The sequence below is a fragment of the Panthera tigris genome, chromosome C1, assembly GCF_018350195.1.
Source record: "Panthera tigris isolate Pti1 chromosome C1, P.tigris_Pti1_mat1.1, whole genome shotgun sequence".
Lineage (NCBI taxonomy): Eukaryota > Metazoa > Chordata > Mammalia > Carnivora > Felidae > Panthera > Panthera tigris.
The window spans coordinates 183625620-183650454 of record NC_056667.1 but is presented as its reverse complement, the minus strand read 5'-3'; the positions used below and the strand labels follow the sequence as shown (position 1 = coordinate 183650454).

The following is a 24835-nucleotide window of genomic DNA, read 5'->3' as shown; positions in this document are numbered from 1 at the left end:
CTGAACAAGAGTGTCTTCCCTTTCACCTTGGAGAGGAGATCAGGCTCTAATTAGGCAGGAACATTAAGACCCTTAATTTAATGCTATGTCAAATTAATTACCTTGTTTGTCTTTATTCACATTCTATCATCCCTGGTCCCAGGAAAGCTGTGACTGAACAGTCTCTTCAATACTCTTCAGTATTTTTTGTGAATTGACAACTCATCTTTTAAATGTCTTTTGTCAGGGGTGCCTGGCTGGCTCGGTTGGAAGAGCCAGTGGCTCTTGATCTTGGGGTTACAAGTTCAAGCCCCACTTAATATATATACGTATGTATATATATATATATATGTATATAAATGCCTTTTGTCAAGTCTTCTGTCTGTAACTTGAATGAGGTCAGGATGGGAATTCCAGACCATTAATCAGGGGTGTGAGACAGATCAGGGGACCGTTGTGCCTGGTGGGTGGATCTAGAAAGGCTAGTAAGGCTCTAGAGTCGTCCACTTAGGATCTGAACAGAGTTGAGGAGATCTAGCCGCAATAGTAGGACTTCAGCCATGAGACAGACACAGAGGCAGGAGTCCAGTGCCTGGGGTGACTGGTCAGGACAAGGCAGGGTCTGGTGAAGGTGTGGCTGGAGAGGAGGGATTGATTATGCCAGCCTGTGTCCTGGAGCCTGACTTTTCAGGTTCGAATCCTTGAGTAGGTATAAAAGCTCTCTGTACCTCAGTTTCCACGGGTAGAAAATGGTAATAATTCTGTCTCTATTACATGGCTCTGAGAATTAATTGAGTTAAGACATGTAAAGTATTTTTGAAAGTGGTTGTCTACTATTATTATTCTTTGCTATTTGACGGCCATCAGGTTGGGCCTTTTATACACATTATGTCATCAGTTTTCTCAACAGTATTATGAATTAAGAAATGTGTTTGTCTCCAGTATGTAAAGGCCTTGGAGTCATCACGAAAAGAAAAACTAAAAACCCATGACTTTTATTAGATTCCTCAAAGAATTGGGGTCACAGGGTAAACTGCCCCCCACAAAACTAGAAAGAGAAGAGAATGCAGAAAATGACAGCTCAGACGACCTTACTGGGAACAGAAGCAGTTGGGCCAGCAACTGACAGGAACACGTTAATGGCAGTGGAATAGTTGCTGGAGACCGAACGTGGACTGAGATTTGATTTAAAACCCCCAGAGGCCCAGACCTGGTGGAGAAAGGAAAAGCTTTTGTGGGATTTACATCCCCCCAAAAAACCTCTACCAGGTTCTTGAGGTGAAGATGGGAGAAAAATTCCCTCCTGCTTCCAGCTGAGGGAGGGGAAAATAGCCATTTTGAAATATGCCCAGAGCACTCTCCATAACAAAGGCCTGCCCCTTTAGGGAAACTACCTGACTGGAGCCTTCTCTGACCTTATCTGATCAGGGAAAGGACCATTAGACAACTCCAGCCTCCTATAGCTTTCTTGTTTTACGTTGTGGAAGAAAAAAAATAAGGCTAAGAAATTCTTCTGAATGTCACAGCTCAGGGCCTCAGACCCCCTGAGAAACTTGAGATTGAATTATAGAATAGTAGGATGCCCCCCGTCTCTGACACCCTACCAAGGGGGCTGTGGTATAATAACAGTGATTCCAGCTGAGAGAGCTGAGAGACACACACTCTATTGGAAAAAGAGCTTCTTAGGGAAGCTTAAGGGACAACCAAGGAGAGGAAGACAACAATGAAGAAGCCAGAGGAAACTGCGGTCTCTGGCACCTATCACCACAGCCAAGTGTTCGCAGCCAGCCACTAGCCAGATGAACATAAAACCCTACACTAAAAGCCTGATTGCCTCGGTCCTTATTATCAGATACATTGTGTCCTGCTTCCAACAACAACATCATCATGAACAACAACAACAAAAATTACAAGGCATGCCAAAAGGAAAAGAAAAGGAAAAACATAGTCTGAAAAAAGAGAACATCCATCAAAACCAGACTCAGATATAACACAGGTTTTGGGATTATCTGATAGGCAATTTAAAACACCTATGATTAGCATATTAGTGTTTAATGGAAAAAGTAGACAGCATTCAAAAGCAGATAGGTAATGTTACAGAGAAATGGAAACTCTGAGAGAGAACCAAAAGAAACGCTAGACATCAAAAAACTGTAATAGAAATGAAGAATGCCTTTCATGGGTTCCTTACTAGATAATACAGGCCCTAAGGGGGGTGGAAAATCAGTTGAGCTGGAAGACAGGTCAACAGAAACTTTGCAAAGTAAAATACAAAGAGCAACAAGAAGGAAAAGAATGAAAGAGAATATCAAGAACTGGAAGACAATTCTAAGAGGTGTAACATACTGATAATGGGAATACCAGCAAGACAAGAAAGAGATAAAGGTGGGGAAAAAATATTTGAAGGCTGAGAATTTTCAAAAATTATTGAGGAGCTTGAAACCACAGACCCAGGAAATCAGAGAACACCAAGCAAAATAAATACCAAAATTTCTACCTGTAGGCATATCATATTCAAATTGGAAGGAAAAGAAAGAAAGAAAGAAAGAAAGAAAGAAAGAAAAAAGAAAGAAAGAAAGAAAGAAAATCATGAAAGAAGGCAAAGAATAAAAAACACCTTATCTATAGAGGAATAGGGATAATAATTATATCCGACTTGCTATGCAAACAGAAAAGGAATAGAGACAAATATTTAAAGTGTTGAAAGGAAAAAAAATTAGAATTCTGTATTTAATGGAATTATCCTTCAAAAGTGAAGGAGAGACACACGAAACTAATATAATATTGTATGTCAATTATACTTTAGTAAAAAGAAGTAAAGAAGAAATAGAGGTTTTCTGGGACAAAAGTGAAGAAATTTTGTTACTAGTACGGCCACTTTGCAAGAAATGCTAAAAGAAGTTCTTTAGGGAGAAGGAAAATGGTATAGATCAGCAACTCAGATTTACAAAAAGAAAGGAATAGATGAAGGTACAATAAAATCCATTAGTATTCTAAATTACTTGCACAGATGATTGTTCAAAATAAAAACTACAGCAATGCATTGGGTGATTATGGCTCCTGGAGAAAGGAAATGAATGACAGCAATGTTACAAAAGATGGGAGGGGAGATGGGGAACACTCATGGTATATGGTGCTTGTACTAACTATTAAGCCAAATGTTACTTTAATGTGGATTTAGATGAGTTGTAAATGTATACCGCAAATTTTAGAGTGGCCACTAACATTGTTTTTAGAGAAATATAATTGATCTGCTAAGAGAGGAGAGAACGGGAATCACATAAAATGCTCAAATAAAAACAGAAGACAAAGAGGAGAGGAAAAGATAAAAAAGAAATAAAAACAGTAAATAGAAAACAATTAGAAATGTAGCAGATATTAATCCAACTGTATCAGTAATCCCATTAAATGTGAATGGTCTAAATATAGGAATTAAAAGACAGACCATAGGGAACATCAATGAAACTACAAGCTGTTTTTTTTGAAAAAGTAAGCAAAGTAGACACACCTTTAGCTCCACTCACCAAGTAAAACAAGAGGACTCAAATAAATAAAATCAGAAATGAAAGAGGAGATGTTACAACCAATGCCACAGAAATACAAAGAATCATAAGAGACTATGAACAACTAAATGACAGAAAATTGGACAGCTTCTAAGCTGGACAAATTCCTAGAAACATACAATTTACCAAGAGTGAATTATGAAGAAATAGAAAATCTGAACAGATCAATTACTAGTGAGGATTTGAAACAGTAAGTCAAAAACTACCAACAACCAAAAGTTCAGGACCACATGTCTTCACTGGTAAATTGTATCAAACATTTAAAAAGAGTTAATACCGTTTTTTCTCAAATTTTTTTCAAAAAGTAGAAGAGGAGGGAACACGTTCAAACTCATTTTACAAGGCAAAACCAGACAAGGACACCACAAAAAAAAAAAAAAAAAAAAAAAAAAAAAAAAGAAAGAAAAGAAAAGAAAAGAAAATCACAGGCCAGTATCCCTAATGAACATGGAAACAATTCCTTAATTATAACAAATATACCATGCTAAAGCAAGAGGTTAATAATAAGGGAGGGTGTGTATGGGGAGGTGTATATAGCAACACTCTGTACTATCTGTTCAATTTTTCTGTAAATCTAAAACTGCTCTAAAAAGCAGTCTATTTATTTTTTATTTAGTTATATTTTTTAAAAATTTTAATCCAAGTTAGTTAACATATAGTGTAATAATGATTTCAAGAATAGAATTTAGTGATTCATCACGTACATATACCACAAATGTCATATCCCAACAAGGGTCCTCCTTGATGCCCATCGCCCATTTGGCCCATCCCCCCCCTCCCCCCCCCCCCCCCCCCCCGCAACACGCCGCCAGCAATCCTCAGTTTGTTCTCTGTATTTAAGAGTCTCCTATGGTTTGTCTCCCTCTCTGTATTAATTTTTTTTTTTTTTTAAAGAAATGCATCCATATCAAAGAAATCTGAGAGATCTGAGACTCAGGGCTCAGAGAAGTTAAGGGGCTTAATGAAAGCCACGCTGGGAGTAATTGCTGTGAAAGTATATTACCCAGGTGGGAACTCAGGAGCCAAGGCACAAAACAGGAACCGGTTTCCTAATCTGGTGCAAATGCAGGACTTGAATAGGTGTATTCCGTTGTGGTATGAATGTGGGGTTCCAGGACTGTTTCTTAACAAGCCCTCTAGGTGATTGTGACATGTAGTAATGTTAGAGGACCACTGTCCGGGCGAGTCAGGAATAGAGTGGAGGCAGGCTCTCTTTGAGAGCATGGAGGAGTGACTGGGGCTCTGAATGGAAGCTTGTCCACCCCAAGAGATCACTCTTGGATGGGATGTGAGAGTGGTTGAGACTGCCCGGGCCAGGGAGGATGCCTGCAGAATGTATACAGAAAATAGAATATGTGCCCTTCCATGCGCAAAAACTTGTCCATGGAATTTGGGAGGAAAACACTCGTTTTAATCCCATTTCTTTGCAGTGAGAGTAAGAAGGAAATACATAGTTTTCTTCATCTTCGTAATTTGATATTGAAGTGGAAACACTTTATGCTGTTAACAAACATTTATTGAGTATCTACTATATGCCAGGCATTATTTCAGCCCAGGAATACAGCTTGAACAGACTATACAGGTCTCTTGCAACCTTCATTCTCAAGGGGACAGACAGACAAATAATAAACAGATTTTGAAAAAACTCAGGTAATTATAGGCTTTTTACCTCTAATATAGCCGGTATTTTGCCTCTCTCCTGAAATGTGTGGTGCGAGGAACCTCACAGGAGACCCCTCCCTCAGTTCCTCCATGCTCCGTGTTTTATAGATCTAGGGTGAGCAGATGTCCAGCATCTCCTTCCATGCAGAGAAGAATTATGTGCTTGAGTTGTTGCTGAATTCATTCTCCGTGTGAAGAAGAATGTACATTTCATGTTGTTTTGAATATTGAATGACCAAAAGAAGGAAAAGAAAATAAACCATACAAAAATAACTGCATGACATTAATGCTAAGGATTTAAATTCACCAAAACAAGGAAATTCCAAATTAAGTCCAAACATTCAGGACCACACTGCCTTTTTAGCCACATTGATGTGAGCGTTACCGACCAGGATTCTTTCTTCACCTGGTGTTTTCTTGGCTTGTCATTTTGACACTCAGCAACTTAGTCACAACTCGGAGAGAAATGATCCCCATTCCCTCAGGTTGTCCTCTCTGTTTTCTTTGCTGGGATTGGTATTTAGAAGAATTTTTATTAAGCAACTTCAAACAGAAGGGTTTGTTTGCTTCAACGTTGTTTGAAAGTTGATCTTCCTTATTAGAAGTTGTGGAATTGCAAAAGAAAGATCAGAATTGATTTCAATAATGTTTAAAAAATATCTCCACTCTAAATAAAAATCAAAGAAAGCCAAGGAGTAAACTCCGAAAGAAAGGAGGCTATTAGGGAAATTGTAGAGGGAGTATAAACCTCTGACTTTGCACGACTGTGTACTGGAATATATCGGGAATTGCCAGTCCAAGTCTGTGCCCTACTGGAGAGAAAGCAAGATATCTTCATCCCTATTATTATCAGAATTTTCTCCCCTGACTTGCTAAATCTACTCAAACTAGCTTTTCTAAAGCTCTAAATCAGTAGCTTTCAAAACTTGACTGCATTTAGAATCCCGTGGAGAACTTTTAAAAATCCCAATGCCCAGGCCACACACCAGACCAATTACATCAGAATTTATGAGGATGGCATCTGGACATCGGCATTTTTAAAGCTCCCCAAGTGATATCAGTGGGCCACCAAGTTTGAGAACTAGTGCTCTGAGTAACTAGCTAGTAAGCCTCACACTTGGAGTGATTTGCCAAAACTGAAATAATTGCTATTTGTCAGAAAAGGATGAATGAATAGATGTAATTGATCTAGTTTCCTACCTTTTCATCGAAAGGAGAAAATGAAGGGGCACCTGGGTGGCTCAGTTGGTTGAGCATCCAACTTTGGTTCAGGTCATGATCTCAGTGTTCATGAGTTCAAGCCCCACATCAGGCTCTCCGCTGTCAGCGCAGAGCCTGCTTCAGATTCTCTGTTCTCCTCTCTCTCTGCCCCCTCCCCTGCTTGTATTCTCTCTCTCAAAAATAAATAAAGCATTAAAAAAAAAAAGGAAAAAAAAGTTAAAGGAGGTTCTAGAGAGATTTGGCTCTATCAATTAAAAATAAACAAACTTGAATGCACTTAATAAATGTAAAGCAGAAAGTGAGCTAACTGGTTTTTCTTCTCAGTAAGAAGGGATGTCAGTCATACTAAATGGAAGAAATTCACAGGTAATGGAGATGAGGAATTAACATGTAACCCTATGACAGTATTTAGCAAGGCAAGAATGACAGGGCTTCCATTGCAGGTATGTTTATTACCAGGTAGATGAGGCAAAGTGGGGAGTGGGGAAGGCACATTACTAATGGATGGCTCTGTGCTGGCTGGTAAGAACGGCAGAGTGAAGGTCCAGGAAAAGAAATTGCTGAGTTTTTCTAATTGAGGTGCGACTAGAAGTAAATGAGAGAATATGTGAATAAATAGTACTTTCCTAGTATTTAGTGGTGGACTACAGGGGCTATGTTATTATTAACGAGAATAAAAGGAAAAGGAAATGGTGGTGGTATTAGCACTTCAAATGTGTACAGTTGTTGATATTAACACTTGAAACAGGCAGGTATCGTTTACCAATTGGTAAACTGGGCATAGAGACAATTAGGGCCTTTTCTGGGGTGACGTGGCCAGTAGTAGGTAACCGAATCTGAGTTTAGTGGCATCCACAAAATAACTCGATGAGCACTGATGTGGTGACAGCCCCAAGGATCACTTTGGAGTAAATGTGTTTTTGACTAATGAAAGTATTACTTTTGATATTGCCATCAAAACGTATTTACTGTTGATTCCCTCAAAGTGATATTCCTGATTTGTCCTTGGGGAAGATGATGAATGAGGAGAACTGAGTGATTTTTCTGGTCATTTTGGATAATCTCGATTTAAAACTCACAGATTTTCCAGATGCAGGATTATTTAATGAGAAAATTACAGGCATGATTGATGGTAACTTTTCTCTTCATTTTGTCTCTAGACCAAAATATTTCCGGATAGAAAAAATGATTTAAATGGAGTTTGAGGCAGGACTCCAGATGCTGCCTGGGTGACTAAACTACTTTTTTATCTGTCCCCCAGGTGAACACCTGACAGTGTGGCTAGAGAACCAAGATGGTTAAGAGTTAGACTGTCCTCTGCTAAAATTCTAGTGCTGACTTTTGCTGGCTGTGAGGCTACCTACCAGCAAGTTCTGACATCCTCTGGGCGTCAGGTTCTCTATCTATAAAGTGAGAAACTTACAATCAGTTTTTGTCTTTAATTTGAGAAAGACAGGTGGGGGAGAGCAGCAGGGAGAGGGAAGAAGGGCTTGAGAGAGAGAGAGACAAAGACAGAGAGAGGGAGAGAGAGAGACACACACACACACACACACACACACAGAATCTTAAGCAGACTCCATGTTCAGCAGCAGCCCCAATGCGGGACTCAGTCCCATGACCCAGGGATCATTAACCTGAGCCAAAATCAAGAGTTGGACCCTCAACTGACTGAGCTACCCAGGCGCCCCCTTATGATCAGTTTTGTACACAGAATGCCCAGTATTAGGTCTGGCACGCTGGTTGAGTAGGTACTTAACCAATGTCAGAGTAGGCACTCGACCGATGGTGTTCCTGTTGTTTTGTTGGATTGTTTATTCCTATTTAAAGAACCTCCCATCAAAGTATACTGCCAATAGATGTAATATTTCTGTACAACAGAGTTAAATAGATCCAGAGTTGGCCTGATGTCATGAATCAACAGAGACCTGGACATGTAAGGTATTTGTTGGGCATTTGTTGTAAATTTTATTTTGAGCCCTTTATCATAGAGGAGAGTGGTAACTTTATTAATTAATACCTATAGCTGGCCTGAAGTCAAAACGAACTCTCTGGGTGCTTTTAAGTATATATAAATTATCAGATGATGCTGTAAATAACCTCAATGGACTCAGTGAGAGTTTAGAAATGAAGTACTTCAAATGAGTGGAGAAAGGATGAACACCACCCAGTGACGACTCGATTTTTGTTGGGATTTACGCAGAGCTCAGAACTCCAGGTGGACTGGTTGAGCAGGAGAGCTTTCAGTCTAAACAGGAAGCATCCAAGTATCTTTGTCACAGCACTTAGCCTCATCTAAATGACATCAGAAGTGGAAATGTCTAGCAGAGGAGGGGCTGTACAGTGTTGAAGAGTATGGGACTTTTAGGTCAACAAACCAGGGCTCAGATTAGGCCCCTACTGTTCCTTCACCTTCTTACCTTGAGCAAGTGACTTCTATCTTCTGATTTTGTTTCTTCATCTGCAAAAATAATAGTATCTACCTCAAAAGACCATCACGAGGCTTAAACGCAGGGAAGTGCATAAAAGATCCGGCACGGTGGGTGGCACGTGATACGTATGAGCTATTATCACTGTTCTTATAATCATTATTCTATCAGATCCAGGGACTCTTTCCAGGGCAGAGGAAGTTGAAGGGAAAAGGAAATGTAAAAATTACTCAAAAAGAAGAAAAATGAATAACCGAGTGTATACTCAAATATACTCTAACTGATTGGCTTAGCATATGAATTTGACATAGGTTGGGATGTGGACATGTATCTCTCTATATTCTGACCACACTCTCCATGTGAAACTGTTTTAACCTTATAAAATTATGTTAACTTTTATCATCACAGAAAGATCAAAGACCTGCCTCGTGACAATTTATAACCTCATAACTAAAGTGAACATACAACAGAGGATTGTTACCTCCATTCTTTTTGGACTTTCGTTTTGTAATATACAAAAATAAACTTACGAGCTACTAGTTCTGTTCACGTGCACAGCACATCTCATAACACTGCAGACAAAGTCCAGTGTCATTGCTGGAGTCAGGTTGCATTGACTGAATTCACGTGCTGCCTCATGTGTCTGAGGGAGGGATCCCGTGGTCGGTAGCAAAGCAGGGCAAGAGGCCACGAGAGCTACCATGAAGGCCTCAAATTCCCAGGTGTATGGTTCCTGAGGGCTGCCTAAAAAAGTACCACACGCACGGTGGCTGAAAACAACAGAAGTTTGTTGTTTTACTGTTCTGGAGCTGGAAATCTGAAATCAAGGTGTTGGCAGGGGCCATGCTCCCTCTGAAACCGAGGAATCCTCCCTTGCCTCTTCTTAGCTTCTGATAGCTTGCCAGCAATCTTTGGCCTTCACGGCTTATTAAATACATCACTCCTGTCCTCTGCCTTCCCATGGTGTCCTACTTGTATCTCTTCATATTGTCTTCCCTCTGTGTGTGTCTCTCTCTGTGTCCAAATTTCCCCCCTTTTATAAGGATACCAGGCATACTGGATTAGGGCCCACCCATCATACTTCATTTTAACCTAATTAATTCTGTAAAGAATCTATTTCTGAATAAGGTCACCTCCTGACTTACTGGGGTGGGGGGGTCAGGGCTTCAATGTATCTTTTTAATGTTTTTTATAGAAGAACACATTTAACACCATAACACCAGGAATGTCCTCAATATGTCCTAAATATGTCCTCATATTTAGACTGGATGGATCTCTGAGGGTCTACATACCATTTTGGGAATTGAGAGAGGACAACAGGCATTGGAAAAATTTAAATGTCTCTCCAACCACAGGGCCATACATTTCAATTTCTTAAAAGTAAACCATGTCATGATATTGTGAATGGCACACTGCCATTGCAATTTTTATGTCAAAAATGTAAATTTGCAAAGGGCCGACATCTAGGATTCACTATCAATTTTGTGATCCTGTTGCAGCGTTTCTATTACATCGGGAGCCTCAACAAATGAGTGTGGCCACAGCCTGTGAGCGCAAGTCAAGTGTATCCTTACAACTTAACGTGATTTGAATCTCTTTTTCCAGGATTTATCCTGAGGAGGAGGCAGCTAACTTCCTTTAATGTTTGCTTTTCAATAAAGAAACATCCAAAGAAACACACAAAAATATGGCACACACATCGTTGTTAAGATCAATTTCAGGAAAAGGGAATGCATAATAGTTAATAAGGGTCCCAAGTTCTTATGCGTGTCAGGCACTGTGCTAAGTGCTTTCCTTACATTATGGAACCCTGCACTCGTTGTAAAGTTAGTGGAATAATTATGTGTAGTGGTGAAAAACTTATAACTTTGTTGACTGTGTGACTTTGAGAATAAATATGGAAAGATTGCTTTTTTAAAAATTCTTGGTTACTTAAAAACTTAACATTCTGATTTTTCCCCCCTCTGCTGCTTTACTTGATTGCCTTGTATGATGTACTGTTTTCACTGAGTCTGTACTTCTCCTTCTCAGAGTGCAGAAACAGGACTGAAGAGGAAGTCAGTTTCTGCCTTCCTAACACCTGACATATATTGAATAATGGCCAGTTGGCTGTATTTAAACAATGAATACATTATTCGTGCATTTTATTGAAGCAGATACATGTTTAAGCACTGTGTGAAAGTGTCCTTATGTATCCTACTTTTACATTTACTTTGAAACTTCCTAGTCCTTGAGGTATTTTTATGGTCAGGCACATATGCATGCAATGATTGTATGACCACCCTTGGATTATGTATTGCATCTAATGAAATTAGTTTTTTTGCTCACCCTTGGGCAACCTTTGGAAATAAGACAATAGTCTCAGTTGTTTATTTCCTGGAGAAATGTTAATGATTAACTTGAAAAAGGAAGAATTTCTTTTACCCCACTGCCTAATTTTTCATAATTCCGTACAATTGCTGTGTACCTTATCTTTGTTTAATATATCCCATGCAAGATATTAACTTGTATAACATTGGTGTACATGAATTTTTGGCTAGAGAGAGAGCACTACCGTACCTAAAGACTTTAGTTCTTTCCAGTTGGGGTGATTGTTTTTTTATATTAAGCCTTGTCCACAGCCAGAACATGTTGAATTCAGGCTTTGCTTTAATGGTTGTAAGATAAAGCATCAATCTGATTTATTTGGATACTAACTACCTTTTGCCTGAATCCACATAGCAACTAATGTTTTCCACATGTGCCCAGCAGATCTTTATTGGTGTACTCCAGCACGATGTGAAATCCTAAAGAAATATGTGTGACTGCAACTAGGCTAAGAGTCTGGGGAGTGTTCTTCAGGATAGGCCTAGGTGGGCAACGTAATGTAAAACTTGGGAGACACCTACTGCCTTGTGGCGGATGAAGCATTTGGCTTTTAACCATGGCTGTCTGCAGGATAATTAGTGGCAGGTTAGGTCCTCTGTTGGACTAGGCCTTGGTCTCTGGGCTAACACAGGGGTTATCCCTAGCGGGTTGGGCTGAAGTTTGCTTGCTTGATGGCTTGATGTCTGAGTGTCCGGATTGGTACAAGAGTGCTAGAAGCATAGCACTGAGCATTGTATCTTTACTATCTCTTTTCATTTGCCTAATGGTACTATTAGGTAGATCCTAGTATTCTCTTCCATTTTATTATGAGGAAGCTGAAGGGCAGAGAAGTTAAATGCCTTGGTCACAGCGATAGCAAATGATGGGGGAAAGATGTGGACCCTGACAGTCTGACTCTAGGTACCCATTTGTTTGGTGTCTGCTCTTTATAATCCCCGACGCAGGCTACATGATAGAACGGAAAGGGCATAGGCTTTATGAATAGAGAGCCCTTAGGTCAAATCCCAATTTTGTGCTTAATATGTGGATGTCTTGGAATCCATGCTCTAGCCTCTCTGGGATTCAATTTCATCATCTGTAAAATGGAGTTGCTGGGAGGATTAAATGAGATAATCCATATTAATTAATGCCCAGTCTGCCAACTAAATGTTCAAAAATGCCAGTTCATTTGCCTTCAAACTACTGACTTATATTCCTTCTGGCACCTTAAATAGATCTCCCAATGTGATCCTTACTTACCGTGCTGGAAATGGCACCACAGTCACACTGCTAAGCTACCATCACTCCAATAGACGCCTCTCAATTTGGGGCCTTGGCCAAAGTTCCAGGAGTTTTGTTTCCCTTCAAGCAGAGGTAAATCCATCCAGACATCCTCCTTTTAAGCACCGAGGGCTGCATCTGTTTTAGACCAAAAATAATACCTTGTGATTGGAAATGTTTCAGTAACATCATTTGTGTGTTTTATTGAAGCAGAGGTTACAATTATTAGCGACACCAGGAATTTCAGACATTTAAACACAGTTTTGACTTCTCCAGAGCAAACCACATCCCTGTGCAATTATTAGTTTATCTAAATACCTTCCATCTGAACCCTAAACTGGAGCTGGCCTCTGTGGGAGGTGGTCCCTCTGAGGACACACTTTCCACTGCGTCAGTACAGGCAGACAAAGCTGGAGCTCAGCTGGAGGTTGCAAGAAAGGTGACTTGGTTCTTCTAGCTAGTAATTTGCTCCCTGGCTTGGGTCACTTCCTAGTCACAGCGAATTTGGGTAGGTTATTCCAAATCCCTATTTGAAGCTGACCTTAAGAATTTAAAAGAATTAAAAACAAGGTTTTCCTTCCCTTGGAGTCCACTCCTTCTGTCACATGATCTCTCTGTAGCACCCATTTCAGCCAGCCACTCATAACCCAACCTCTGTGCAAGAGAAAGAATTCAAAAACCAGCCTATCCTTCAAAGCCTCAGAATCTTACTTCCAGCTGTGGTGTAAACATTCTTGTTGTTATATTTTTTGCTTATTTCATTTTAACAATAGTATTTAACTAGAAAACAACCATAGTGCCTTCTAAATTTGAGGTAAGTAATCAGAATGGGTGGCCATATTGTGTTAGTAGAGAAGAGGAATTAGGTTTCCTTTGAAAATGACATGATTATCACTTGACGTATGATGTAGGGATTATGATCTCCACCTACAGATGAGGAACGAAGGCTCACAGTAAGACATGTGTACATGATCACACATAGGCAGTGGGGCCAGGATTTGAACCATGTCCATGCCATCCAAAGCCTATAGTTTTTCACCCACTTCCTGCTGCTTAAGTTTGGGAGAAGCAAGGAGACAAGGTCTGCAACTCAACCATGGACCCTAAGCACATGTCACAGAGTCACAGACTCTGACTGGCCACTATTTATTGTTGTTGTTGTTTTAAATCTGTCTATTCTCACTCAAAAGTGAAACAGTTGGGTCAGTTTTCAAGTTTCTAAAACACTGACATTCAACAGGAAGTTGTTGAGCATGCCTGGTAGTGCACTGGGAATGTGGGAGACATTCTCAGGAACCAAGTCAAAGATGAGGAGCTACTGAAGATGTTGTAGCTGGAGTATCATGGGAACCTACTTAAGGGTTGGGAAGATGGTCGGCAGCAGTATGAAGATGGATTAGGAGGACTGAAGATGAGACACTTCAGAGGGCATTTTTCTGACCCAGGCATGAAATCGTGAGAGTCTGACCAATACTTTCTCACACCAAAATCAAAGAACAATGGAGGCCTTCTGTGGGTTGTTGTACCTGGTGGGGTTTCTTAGCAAGCAGTCCCAATATTGGCCATGTTTCTCTCTTCAGCTACCTCTCATATTCCAGCACCTTGGGGGAGGGGACAGTTCCATTCTGGAGTGCTGCCTTTCCTTTACAAGGCCTAACTCATTTGGTGCTGAAGGCAGAAGTGGCATGTTGGATTACAGGGAGATGCATCAGCAAGAGCCTTACCTGGTAGATGGATGGATGGATGGATGAAACAACCCTACCCACTGAGAAACTGGGTAGTTTATGTGGCTGGAGCAGAGGAAGCAAAGGAAGAGTCTTGGTGAGAGGTAAGACAGTGTCTAGATCACAAAAGCTCTTCTAGGCCATATGTAACAGAGGCTCAACCATACACCATCAGGCAATGCAGAGCCATAAAGAGGTTTTAAGCCAACCTGGGTGAAAAGGTGGAGTAATGTGCACATTTTCATTTTGTAAAAATCACTCAGACAAAACTGGAGGCAGGGCGACCAGTGAGAGACTATTGCAGTAATCTCAGAAAGGATAGTGAAAGCCTGAACTAAGGTAGTATTTGAAGTAAGGGGGAGGGGAGGATGGAAAAGAGAGATGTTAAGGCCATAGAATCCATTGGCCTTGGTGACTGATTGGATGTGGTGTGGGAAGTGGAATCTAAGAGGGATCCTGGGTGTCTCCAGAGTTCTAGATTGGGTGATATTGAGCTTCCCTGAGATGTGGGACAGGGAAGGAGGACTTGATGTGGGAGGATAGTCAGGAACTCAGTCTGGGGCTGTTGCATTTGAGAGTCTGTGGGACCCCCACCCCCCACCCCCGAGTGGAGCTTGAGGCCTAGGAGGCAGATACATGGAAGGGGCTCAATCTCACAAGGAAACCTCAGGGCAGAAATCCTCTGAGCACAGGTGTCAGTGGAAGAAAGAAGATGAGACTGGAAGGAAGAGAGTGAGGAAAAAGAACCAGGGCATTAGCAGCTGGTTTTAGAAGAAAGGATGTAAAGACTCACCTGCTTTTCTTCTCAAAGGCACTCCATTGTGAGGTGGGATATGTATAATGAAACTTATTTTCAAACAGCAGAGAATTATGTCCAACTCTCAGGTGACTGATTCATTCATTCTTTATTATTCCAGTTTTTTTTTTAATTTTAAATGTTCAACCAAAATGTATCAAACCTAATTTAAAATTTAAAAAAATCTTTATTACTCTCATCACTCAACTGTACTCAACTTCTACTATCACAACCCCAGCAAAATATTTGAAAAGCCATGTGCTTTACTCCAGATGCCATTCACTCATTCTTGCATTCTCTTTTGCATTTTGATTGTCAACTTTTCCTCCTAAATGTTCATTGAGCACCTCTTATACGTCGAGTACTGCTCAGGCCCTCAAGGTATAGTGGTACATGATGGACAAGGCCCCTAATCTTGTGGAGTTTACATGGTGGTGGAGAGAGATAATAAAAAAATATGGAAGCAAGAAAATTTCAGCATGTCCACTGAGATATTGCCATGTACCTACATTATCTCATGAATTTAATTAAAAGGAAAAGACTTGGTAGAATTTTGACATGTGTGCAAGTAGTAATGGATTTCTGGGCCCTTTTAAAGTATGTTTCAGTTGGTAAAATTTCTGGAATCTGTTGACCTTCCAGGTGAACACTTAGGTGCCTTTGATTTGTTGTTGCTGTTGTTGTTGTTGTTGCTGTTGTTATGGTTTCTGAACAGACTCCCTCCACCTCCTCTCCTAATAGCTGTCTGCCTCTGGTTCAGGTGAAGGAGGAAACAAGGTATGACATTGTAAGAGTGCTCAGACTCTCCCTCTATGGGCCCGAATGAGGCTCCTGGGCATGTGACTGTAATCCACTTGGGTGTGACTGTGCTGTCGCTCCCCAGGAATGCCCTTCTTGGAGCAGTGGGAGCTCAGAATGTGGAATGGACTTGCCTTGTTCCCCCAGCTATATTTAAGCAATCTCTTCCTTAGTGACATCCACATGTAGTCCTGTGAAAACAAAGTTCTTCAAATTACAGAATCAGGTGATCATACATTGAGGCAGTTGGGCCAGTCAAAACTGCACTTGATGAATGAATAATTCGAGAGCTTCTTTATAAAAGTGACGGGTTTTTAAATGGCCACCATATGGGGGCAGGCAGGTGGCTGGCAAAGGTTTCTGTCCTGCTTTTGCTAGACAGGCTGCCCTCCAGCATGCTGTCAATGAAGGGCACTGATACAAAGTGATTCCTGAAGCCTCGTGCCAGGCTGTGTCTTGACAGAGGACACTCCTGCCTGAGCAGGCGGCAGGTGCTGGACCCGGCTAAGCCCTGAGCTCGCCCGCAGTTATGCTGTCAGCCTCTTTCAGCTCTAATGCTTCGTGACAACTGCCTACCTGGACTATGATAATGGCAGAAAACCTCTGCAAAATTGATGGGGAATTTCACACAGAAGAGTGGCTTCTCGTGTTATGTGAGGCAGAACACTCTGGTTCTCTTTGCCAGTGGGAGACAGAAGGTTAGGGTCAAGACCTGGGCAATGGTGTAGCTTTGAAAATCCAAATTTGCGGTTGACTCAACCTCCTCCCTGGCTCTGCGTGTCACATGCATTTGTTTTCTCTCGAATGCATGAGCCTCAGCTGTTCTCGAAAAAATGTTACCAAAAGATTATCCTTGAACTGGATTCCTCATGACATTAAGTAACATAGAAGGCTGACAGTAAATGTAAGGAGTCAATGCTTCCACTCTGGATCAAGGAGGATCAAATCCCGCATTGTCCTCGATTGTCTGGATTAAGCTGAATGTTTTGCGTGAATTATACAGCTGATTGAAGCTTATTCAGCGTTCGTAGTCAGCCATTTATGCCTTGCAACCTAACACCCTTCTTCTGCACAGATCAAAAACACATTTTTATCTCAAAACTCTGCTGTCAGTTGGCTCATCGAATTTATTAAAACTAAAGTAATGGACTTCATTGTTTTCTTTCCTAGCCTGTAGGAGTGGGAAAGATACAGCTAACCTGAGAGACCTCGGAGAGCTGAGCGGTAATCAGAGAAGTAAAATAGACCCTACTTATTGGAAAATCAAATGACATAATGCACGTAAAGTGGGCATCAAGGTGCCTCTGTGAATGTTAGCGCTCGTTATTTATTATAATAAAAAATTTTAATTGTGCTAGGATTTGGGGCATTTCTGTCATTGTTCAGATCCTGATAATTAATTCCTCTTCCTCTCATCTTTGTGCCTATAGAGGTAGGAAAGGGGCAGCGGGCTGGTCGCCTTGTATCCGCATGTCTGTTAGAGTGTTAGCAACCGTGTGAATGTGTGGGGCATGCTTAGGGACAGGTGCCCTGGAAAATATACCTCCGCTGTGTCTCGAGAGTATACCAACCCTTAAAACACGTGAGACTTCAGGCTATTTCTGATATTAGATAATTGATAGAAAGACTGTGTGATTCTGCCATAAAGTTGAAAACGGACTCCAATGAAAACATATGCCCGAATAAACATTTTAAACTGATACTTTCCACTTCTTTCCTCACCCTTCCTCTCGTTGGAAACTCTTGGCGTTCCAGAACTGTCGGTGCCACAGTCTGTGTCACGTCTATCAGAGCATCATTTTCAAATAGGCAATGGTGAACCTGTTTTGATGGCAAAGATCATTTTAAAGGATTAAAAAAAATTCCATGACATCCCGGATATCAAAATTTGCTATGGTGTTCACAGCTTTAACTACCGATCTTATACTTATTTTATCTTATTCTACTTTATATTATTTAACACTTTTGTCGCATTTACTCTATAGCAGGTACTATGCTAAACCCTTTCCAAGTGAGTCAATGCTCATTTAATCTTCACAAACCTTTGCGAGGTGAGTACTATTATTAACTCCCTCTTACAGATGATAAAACTGAGGCGAAGAGAGAAAGAAACACACCCTAAGTCTGTGTTCTTAATCACCGCACCGCGTCTGTAGTCAGTGTTTCAGGACAGCCACACTGTATTTCAAAGAGTACATCAAGCTTTGAGGCTAATTTTTCCCATATGAATTTGGGTGTCTTGCAGGATATCTTACTAAACTTCAGAGGAGTTTTAATTTTGTAGTTTTCTCTTAAAAATTGGGCATTGCTCCTCACTGATTGTTTTAGCTTTGAACATTTCAACTTTTTTGAGTGTAAAAAAAGCTTTCTTTAATAGTGAAAGCTTTGTCATAGTCCTCACGGACTCTCATCCCTTGAGATAATTTTGAAAGAAAAAAGAGGAAATGGCAGCCTTACACTACCCATGACCACCGTCTTACCCCTGGGACCCCCACACGATATACTCAGCTTGAAAAGAAACTCAGCCGCTCTAGATCTGGGATCCTTAAGAAGAAGGTCAGGACCTGGGGCCGAGGGGGTTGCAGGTGCAGGGCACTAATGTTTCCAGTGCCATGGGTGGCGGGGAACCTTGCTGCCAGGCCCTGGGAGGAGAAGGCAGACCCAGTGGCTACTGCAGGAGGCCCCTGCTGTCAGCACAGAGGCCCTTGCCGCCTGCTGGCACTTCCACGAGAGGCCTCCTGGAGGAGAAACTCCACCCTTATTTCCCACAGTCCGCCAGTCTCGCCCTGCCCTGGCTCCAGAAGCCTGAGCCGCTTGCTACTGGCGGACCTACTCCATGACATGAGCTGGCAGAGCAGGCAAAGGGGTCTCACTGGAAGATGAGATACTGAGCTGCCATGCATGGGGGAATATTTTAAGAAAGAAGAGAACTGAAACAACAACAACAAACAAAAAAGAAGGAGGATTGCTTTAGCAATGCTTTGGGAAATGCTCTAGAACCAGACAGCAGAACCAGAATTTTCAAATCGGAACAGTTCGCCAGTGGAAGGGAGAAAGAACCCATCCCACTGAAACAAAATGAGTGATCTGTAAGCTCCCATGGAAGAACAATTTCGAGCAAATAGCAAAGAAACAAAGTGGAAGAAATAAAACTCATGAGTGAGAAGGTGGGATAAAAAATAAGAAAGACAAATCCAGGAGCTCTAATAACCCCTCCTGAAGGAGAGAAAGTACGAAATGGAAAAGAAGCAGTTACGGGAGTGAGTGTACGGACACACCCGTGCGTGTGTGCATGCCCACGTGTATGTGTGTGAGTCCCTGCGCTGAACAAACACTTGAGTTTTCAGATTGAAATGGGTCAAAAAGTCTCAAGAAGAATTAATATTAAAAATGCTCTCAAGGAAGCATGTAATTTCCCCCTACTTCCTCTGTATTATGATCTACTTTAGATGAGTACACCGATAGAGGAGGGTTTTTTGTTTGTTCGCAAAGAAAAAATCCAGTTAGTTCCAGCGTAAAGCACTTTTTCGCAAGGTGGGAATAATGACAATGACCAGAACAGATTCAATTCCTGCCTCAGAGCTTACAGTCCAGTGGGCTATACCAATATGTATTAAAATGGTATGTTATATACCCATGATAGTAGAAACCTGGGGAGCTGTGAGCACACAGGTGAGGACCACCTAACTCAGATTGGAGTGCTGTCTGCCCTGAGACCTGAGGAGGAACACAAGTTACCCAGAAGAGGAGAAAGTGTTCCAGGAGAGGTGAGGGAGAGTGTGTTGCAAGAATTGGAAGAAATCTCGGTGGCAAGATTCAGGGAAAGGAGTTGGGGGCCGGGGAGGCAGAGACAGAAGAAGGAGAGAGTTAAACTGGTGCCAGATCAAGTATCAAGCGCTTTCTATGTTTTGGGCACCATTCTGGGTTTTTAATCCTCATGATGGTCATATGATGTAGGTGCATCCCCATTTCTCAGATGAGGAAATTGAAGCAAGGAGAGGTTAACTAACTTGATCAAGTTTACCCAGCCAGTTAAATGGCGGAGCCAGGCAGTCTGGCTCGAGAGCCCACACCCTAAGAATGTTGACAAAGGAAGGATTTTATTTTTCAGTACTGGTTGACCTTAGGAACCGTATCTAGTGGTTTCAGACATAAGAAGATAGTCTTTGCTAAACCACCCTCGCACAGCCCCACTGCAGTAGCTGACACATAGGCCTGCCTGTCGCATCTGTGGACTTATCTGAGTGCTCTTAAACCATGGGTAAATGATCCCCAGGCTGTCTTTAAGATAATTAGAAACAAATGGAAAATAGTTCTCCTATATTATCAACAGCATATCAGCAAAACTTGTGTCTTAAAATGTGCATTCAATTTCTAATATTAAAAAACATAGTTAAAGCCATATGTTGGGTATTATCACGCATCTTTGTGAAATTAGTAGGAGACCCATTTGAATAACCATTTTGTTTAGATCAAACTTACTGGAGGATTTTTTTTTAAGTCTTTCCTCCCTTTTCCTCTGACCCCTCTGCAAAGCCAAATATGAAAGAAAAACTCTGTGTGTATGTGAATGTGTGCATGCGTGTGCATATGTGTGTCCGCATATGTGGGTGCCTGCAGTAGGGATAGAGCATCAAAAAACAAAGCCATAGGTATGGAAGATTGTAGTTTGGAGAGATGGTTGAAAGGTGGGGAAGTCAGAAACTGTTCAAGAAGAATATGGGTTGTTGGTAATTAACACATCGTGGACCCAAAAGAGCTCTTCCTTTTCTTTTATTTTCTTTTTCTTTCTTTAGCCTGGAACTTTGGTGGAGGGGAGTGCTGGTCTGTTTTGTCTAATCTTCTAGTTATTCCCCTAAAAGCCTAATGACCATATCATGTAGCTCTAGGAGAAAGCCTTTTAAAATCTCTGCCCAATCAATGCTTGGGAAACTTTAATCATTGTTGTTTTGCTAATTTCCCCATTTAAGGTCATCATACGTAAGTAAACACTGGGTAGACTGGATTTTCTGAAATGAGCAGTCCTTTGAAAGATATGCCTTCAATATTACCTTCTATTTCTAAGGAATGAGAATCATGAAAGGAGTTACACTGATATATTTGGGAATACAAAATGTTAAACAACTGTTTCATACCAACCAGTGAGACATCTAAATGTTGTGCAGACATGAATTCATAGTGGGCCCTAATGAATGCTGGGAAGAAAATCCATCAATATCACCAACCAGAATGTTAGAAGGCAAGAGTCCTGTGGATTCCTGCAAATTAAAACAAAACAAAAAAATACATTTTGTAACAAATTAGTTGGTGTTCCATAGAAGACACAAGCAAAGAAGTAGATGACTTAAAAAAAAATTAAAGGATGAAAGCATATTTCTGATCATGGAAACTGAAGAGGGCCTTGTAAAACACAGAGTTTAGCCAAGGTAAGAAAAACAAAACTCAGGAGTAAACATGAAATCAGTTGATTTAGTCTGCCTTAAGTAAAATTGAACAACAACAGAATCTCTTGATTGTAGGAGCTGAATCAGCAAATAGAAGAAAAATCTCCCAAAGAATCAACCCTATATTTACAACCCACTTGAGGTTTTTCACTCTGACAGACTAGTCACTAAGTATAGACAGTCCTCCCACTCTTGGTTTGTACAACTTTAAATTTGTCTCTTTCTTTGGTCTGGGCCCCAGGATATATTCTAAGGTCAGACTGTGTCACCTTGTGCTTTTTAATTGATGCTTCATCTATAACAAAGAGGCTAACATTTTCCATGAGAAGTTTTCTCACACAGAAATGTAGTGGAAACTCACCTAACTCTCATTGCCTAATAGGGGCAAACATAAAGAAGGCCGGTGGGACTAAAAGCCATTGAGTTTGATAAATATGTATGGGAGATCTACTTACGTACAATATTTGGTTAGATGTGGCAAGATAAGCAAACCTATCCCTTACCTTCGTGGCTGTGTACATAGTAGTGGGAAGCTAAGACAGGTGAATATCCCAGTGTGAGACAAGAAGGGCTAGAAAAGAAACAGAGCTAATTTTTTTTTTTAAACCTAAGTATTGTTTGTGTTCAAAGCAGGAAGCAACAGCATTCCAGATGAGGCATTTGGGGAGGGTGGCATTTTCCTTAGACTCTAGGAAAGGGAGAAGATTTTGAGAGGCAGGCAGTCTCAGAGGAGAAGAGCATGGGTAATGACTCCCATGGAGAAGGAAGCTGTTGGTAGTGCACCGTGATGGGGCCAGCCGTGGGGAGGGGGAGCACAGTGATGGTCTGGCAGGGAGGGGAGGCAGGATGCAGTGATGGGGCTGGAGAGGGTTGTGGGGAGGGGGAAGGGACCAGTGATGGGGATGGTGAGGAGGGAACAGGGGTGGGGCACAGTGACTGGGCCAGAAGGAGTTGGGGGGCACAGTGATGGGGCAGGCGGGGCGAGGGAGCTAGAGCCAGTTGGTGGGTTGGAGCTGTTGGTTCACAGCCTGAAATGCCTTGCAGAAGTAGTTGTAGTAGACATTCAAGAGCTAGCTGTAGAGAAGATAGAGCTAGAATGACTCTCTACCTTGGCTCAGAGAATACAGCTATGTCAAAGAGGCACAATATTAATAGCCAAAATGTGACTTAAACTGAATACCAAACTCTGCTTGTCCTCCAAAGTAAATAAAAAGGAACTGATTCTTAATCACAGCCACCTCTCTCCCACCTTGGCTTTCCTTCTCCTCAAAGTCCTCATCTTTAAGCTTTTAGCACTTCCTATGATTCACCCCTATGCCAACTGTTTGGATTTTATTATCTTTCCTTCATTCTCTGTAGGCCTAGCTCTTTCCAAGCAGGCTGTTATCTCTCTCCCAAGTCTCTTTCCTCTGGCCCCTCTGGCTTGTCAATCTTTGCTCATTTTAGGGTGGAAATTTAATCTAGTGGTAGGTCTTTTATGTTCTCAAGTCCAAAGGGCATGAATGAGACCCTGAGATAGTGACAATGGAGAGAAAGGGACAGATCGAAGAGACCTTTAATGGCAGAACAAAAAATAGGATTTGGCAGCAGATAAGGTGAAGAGAAGCAGTCAAAAGCAGCATAAGGTTTCAGGTGAATGTTGAGTAGTTGCAGATGGACAGAGAACTCTGGGAGAGGAACTTTTGAGGGAAGATGACGATCATAGGCTCTGTGGTTGGCATATTAAACCTGAGGTTGGTTTAGAAGAATATTAAAAATGATAGAATTTCAAGGATTGTAAGCATTTGTCTAGTAAATGCTCAGATAGAAGTTTAATAGGTAAATTTTCACAAAGAGTCTGGGCATTTGGGTGGGCATGATTTTTATTTTATTTATTTATTTATTTTTTGAGAGAGAGAGAGCATGAGCAAATAGGGGAGGGGCAGAGGCAGAGGGAGAGAGAGAATCTCAAGCAGGCTCCATGCCCAGCATGGAGCCCGTCATGGAGCCTGTCATGGGGCTCGATTTCATGACCATGTGATCACAACCTGAGCCAAAATCAGGGGTCTGATGCTTAACCAACTGGGCCACGTAGGCACCTGTAGGTGGGCAAGATTTTAACATGTGTTGTTATGAGTAAAGATACTATGAAATAGCTGTCTGTGATATTTCAGCTTTGTCCTACAGGCAATGAGAAGTCACTGTAAGTCTTTGAACTAAGAAGTAACTTGAAGACAATTTTTTTTTTCATATGAGATAAAAAAGACCATTTGGAAGGAGGATAGATTGGAGTAAGGGAGAAATGCAAGGAGATTTTTGCAGTAATAAAAGGGTGAGGTAATGGTTTATGAATAAAAGGGGTTATGAAACTATGTTGGCAACTGTGGAGTGGAAAGGAAGAAACAAATAGAGATGTTTAAAGGAGGGAGTGTGTCAGTTAAGAGTGTGATTCAGGGCTCCAGAAGATCTGGTTCAAGTTTTGCTTCTCAGATGCTTCTTCTTCACTGCGTGACCTTGGGCAAATATATGTTATTCGGTGCCTCTATAAGCCTCAGTTTCCTTACCTATACAATGAATATGAATAGTGCACCATCACATTAAATGGTTATAAGGATTAAAGAAAAAAAGTCACATAAAGTTCTTAGCACAATGTTATAAAACTAGTTAAGAATGTATTTTCTTTTTTGCCCATTAACGCATTGTATTTGCACATATGTATTATATCTCTAGAAAAAGAATCCCAACGTTTTTCCTCCTGTGTGTTTTTGTCTTACTTTTCCATGGTCTGTGATGCCAGATGAGGGTGTCAGTACAATGAAACCAAACTGGCAGGACAGGAGCAGATTATTCTGCCATTTTTCTAGATCTTCGACTTGTTCATCCAATCTAGGACTGATCACTCCACATTTGTTTAACCTGGCTGTGAGGCTCACAACAATATTCCCAGCTTTGTGATCATCAATCACCATACTTCATCATCATAGTTAGAAACCGGACGATGGCCTAATAAGAAAGTGACATTACCTCTCTTTTCAGCATTGTTAATGCTCTTGAGAACATCTGCTAGGACATTCATGTGCACCACTATTGTGGCATGGAAAGATGGCAGAGAGAGCCAAGAATGCATGTTATTACTAAAAGTACAGTCCTTAGCAACAGCAGTGATTGTGAAGAGTGGAAGAATCAACGGGACCAGATGCCTAATTGAGTATGAGTAAAAGGAAAGGGGTCACTGATGACAGGTTTTGAACTTGGGTTACTGCAAGTGAGACCACAGAAGCCAGGAAGTCGAGCGGGGGAGCTGAAAATGAACAGGAGGCTGGTTTTTGCCATGTGGAATGGAGGAGGTGGCCCTGCCCTCTGGCACCAAGGAGGAGACAGCCCCACCTCCTGAGCCTGCCCTCTGGGCCTCTGAACTGCCTTTGGGGCATTCTTCCCTATCTTGAACATGAACACATGTTCATTGTGGGATAGGTCTGTCACCCCATTTCCTGCCAGTAGAATCCCAGAAGTCTGACAGCCTTCTTTCATTTTGTCCTGACTTTGTCCCCTTCAGACCAGGCTGGCACTATTTCTACTGAGATGGGTGTTTAGATCCACAAGTCACATGCCTAAT

General features: G+C 41.3%; 1 protein-coding gene and 1 pseudogene across 2 annotated transcripts in view; one reads left to right on the top strand and one right to left on the bottom strand.

The window, feature by feature from the left end:
- SATB2 (SATB homeobox 2) overlaps positions 1–17038 on the top strand; it is a 218691-nt gene extending 201653 nt beyond the window's left edge. The window contains exon 12 of one of the 2 annotated variants that reach the window (XR_006220874.1): positions 16967–17002. Coding sequence is in view for 1 of the 2 variants with exons in the window: in XM_042995010.1 (XP_042850944.1) it covers positions 16967–16999 (33 nt within the window). In the remaining variant the exon portion in view is untranslated. Of the gene's footprint in view, positions 1–16966 lie in introns of both variants that reach the window. The other variant, XM_042995010.1, reaches the window with a different exon arrangement.
- Positions 17039–23945: 6907 nt separating this feature from the next.
- Positions 23946–24298, bottom strand: LOC107180795 (annotated as a pseudogene).
- Positions 24299–24835: the final 537 nt, after the last annotated feature.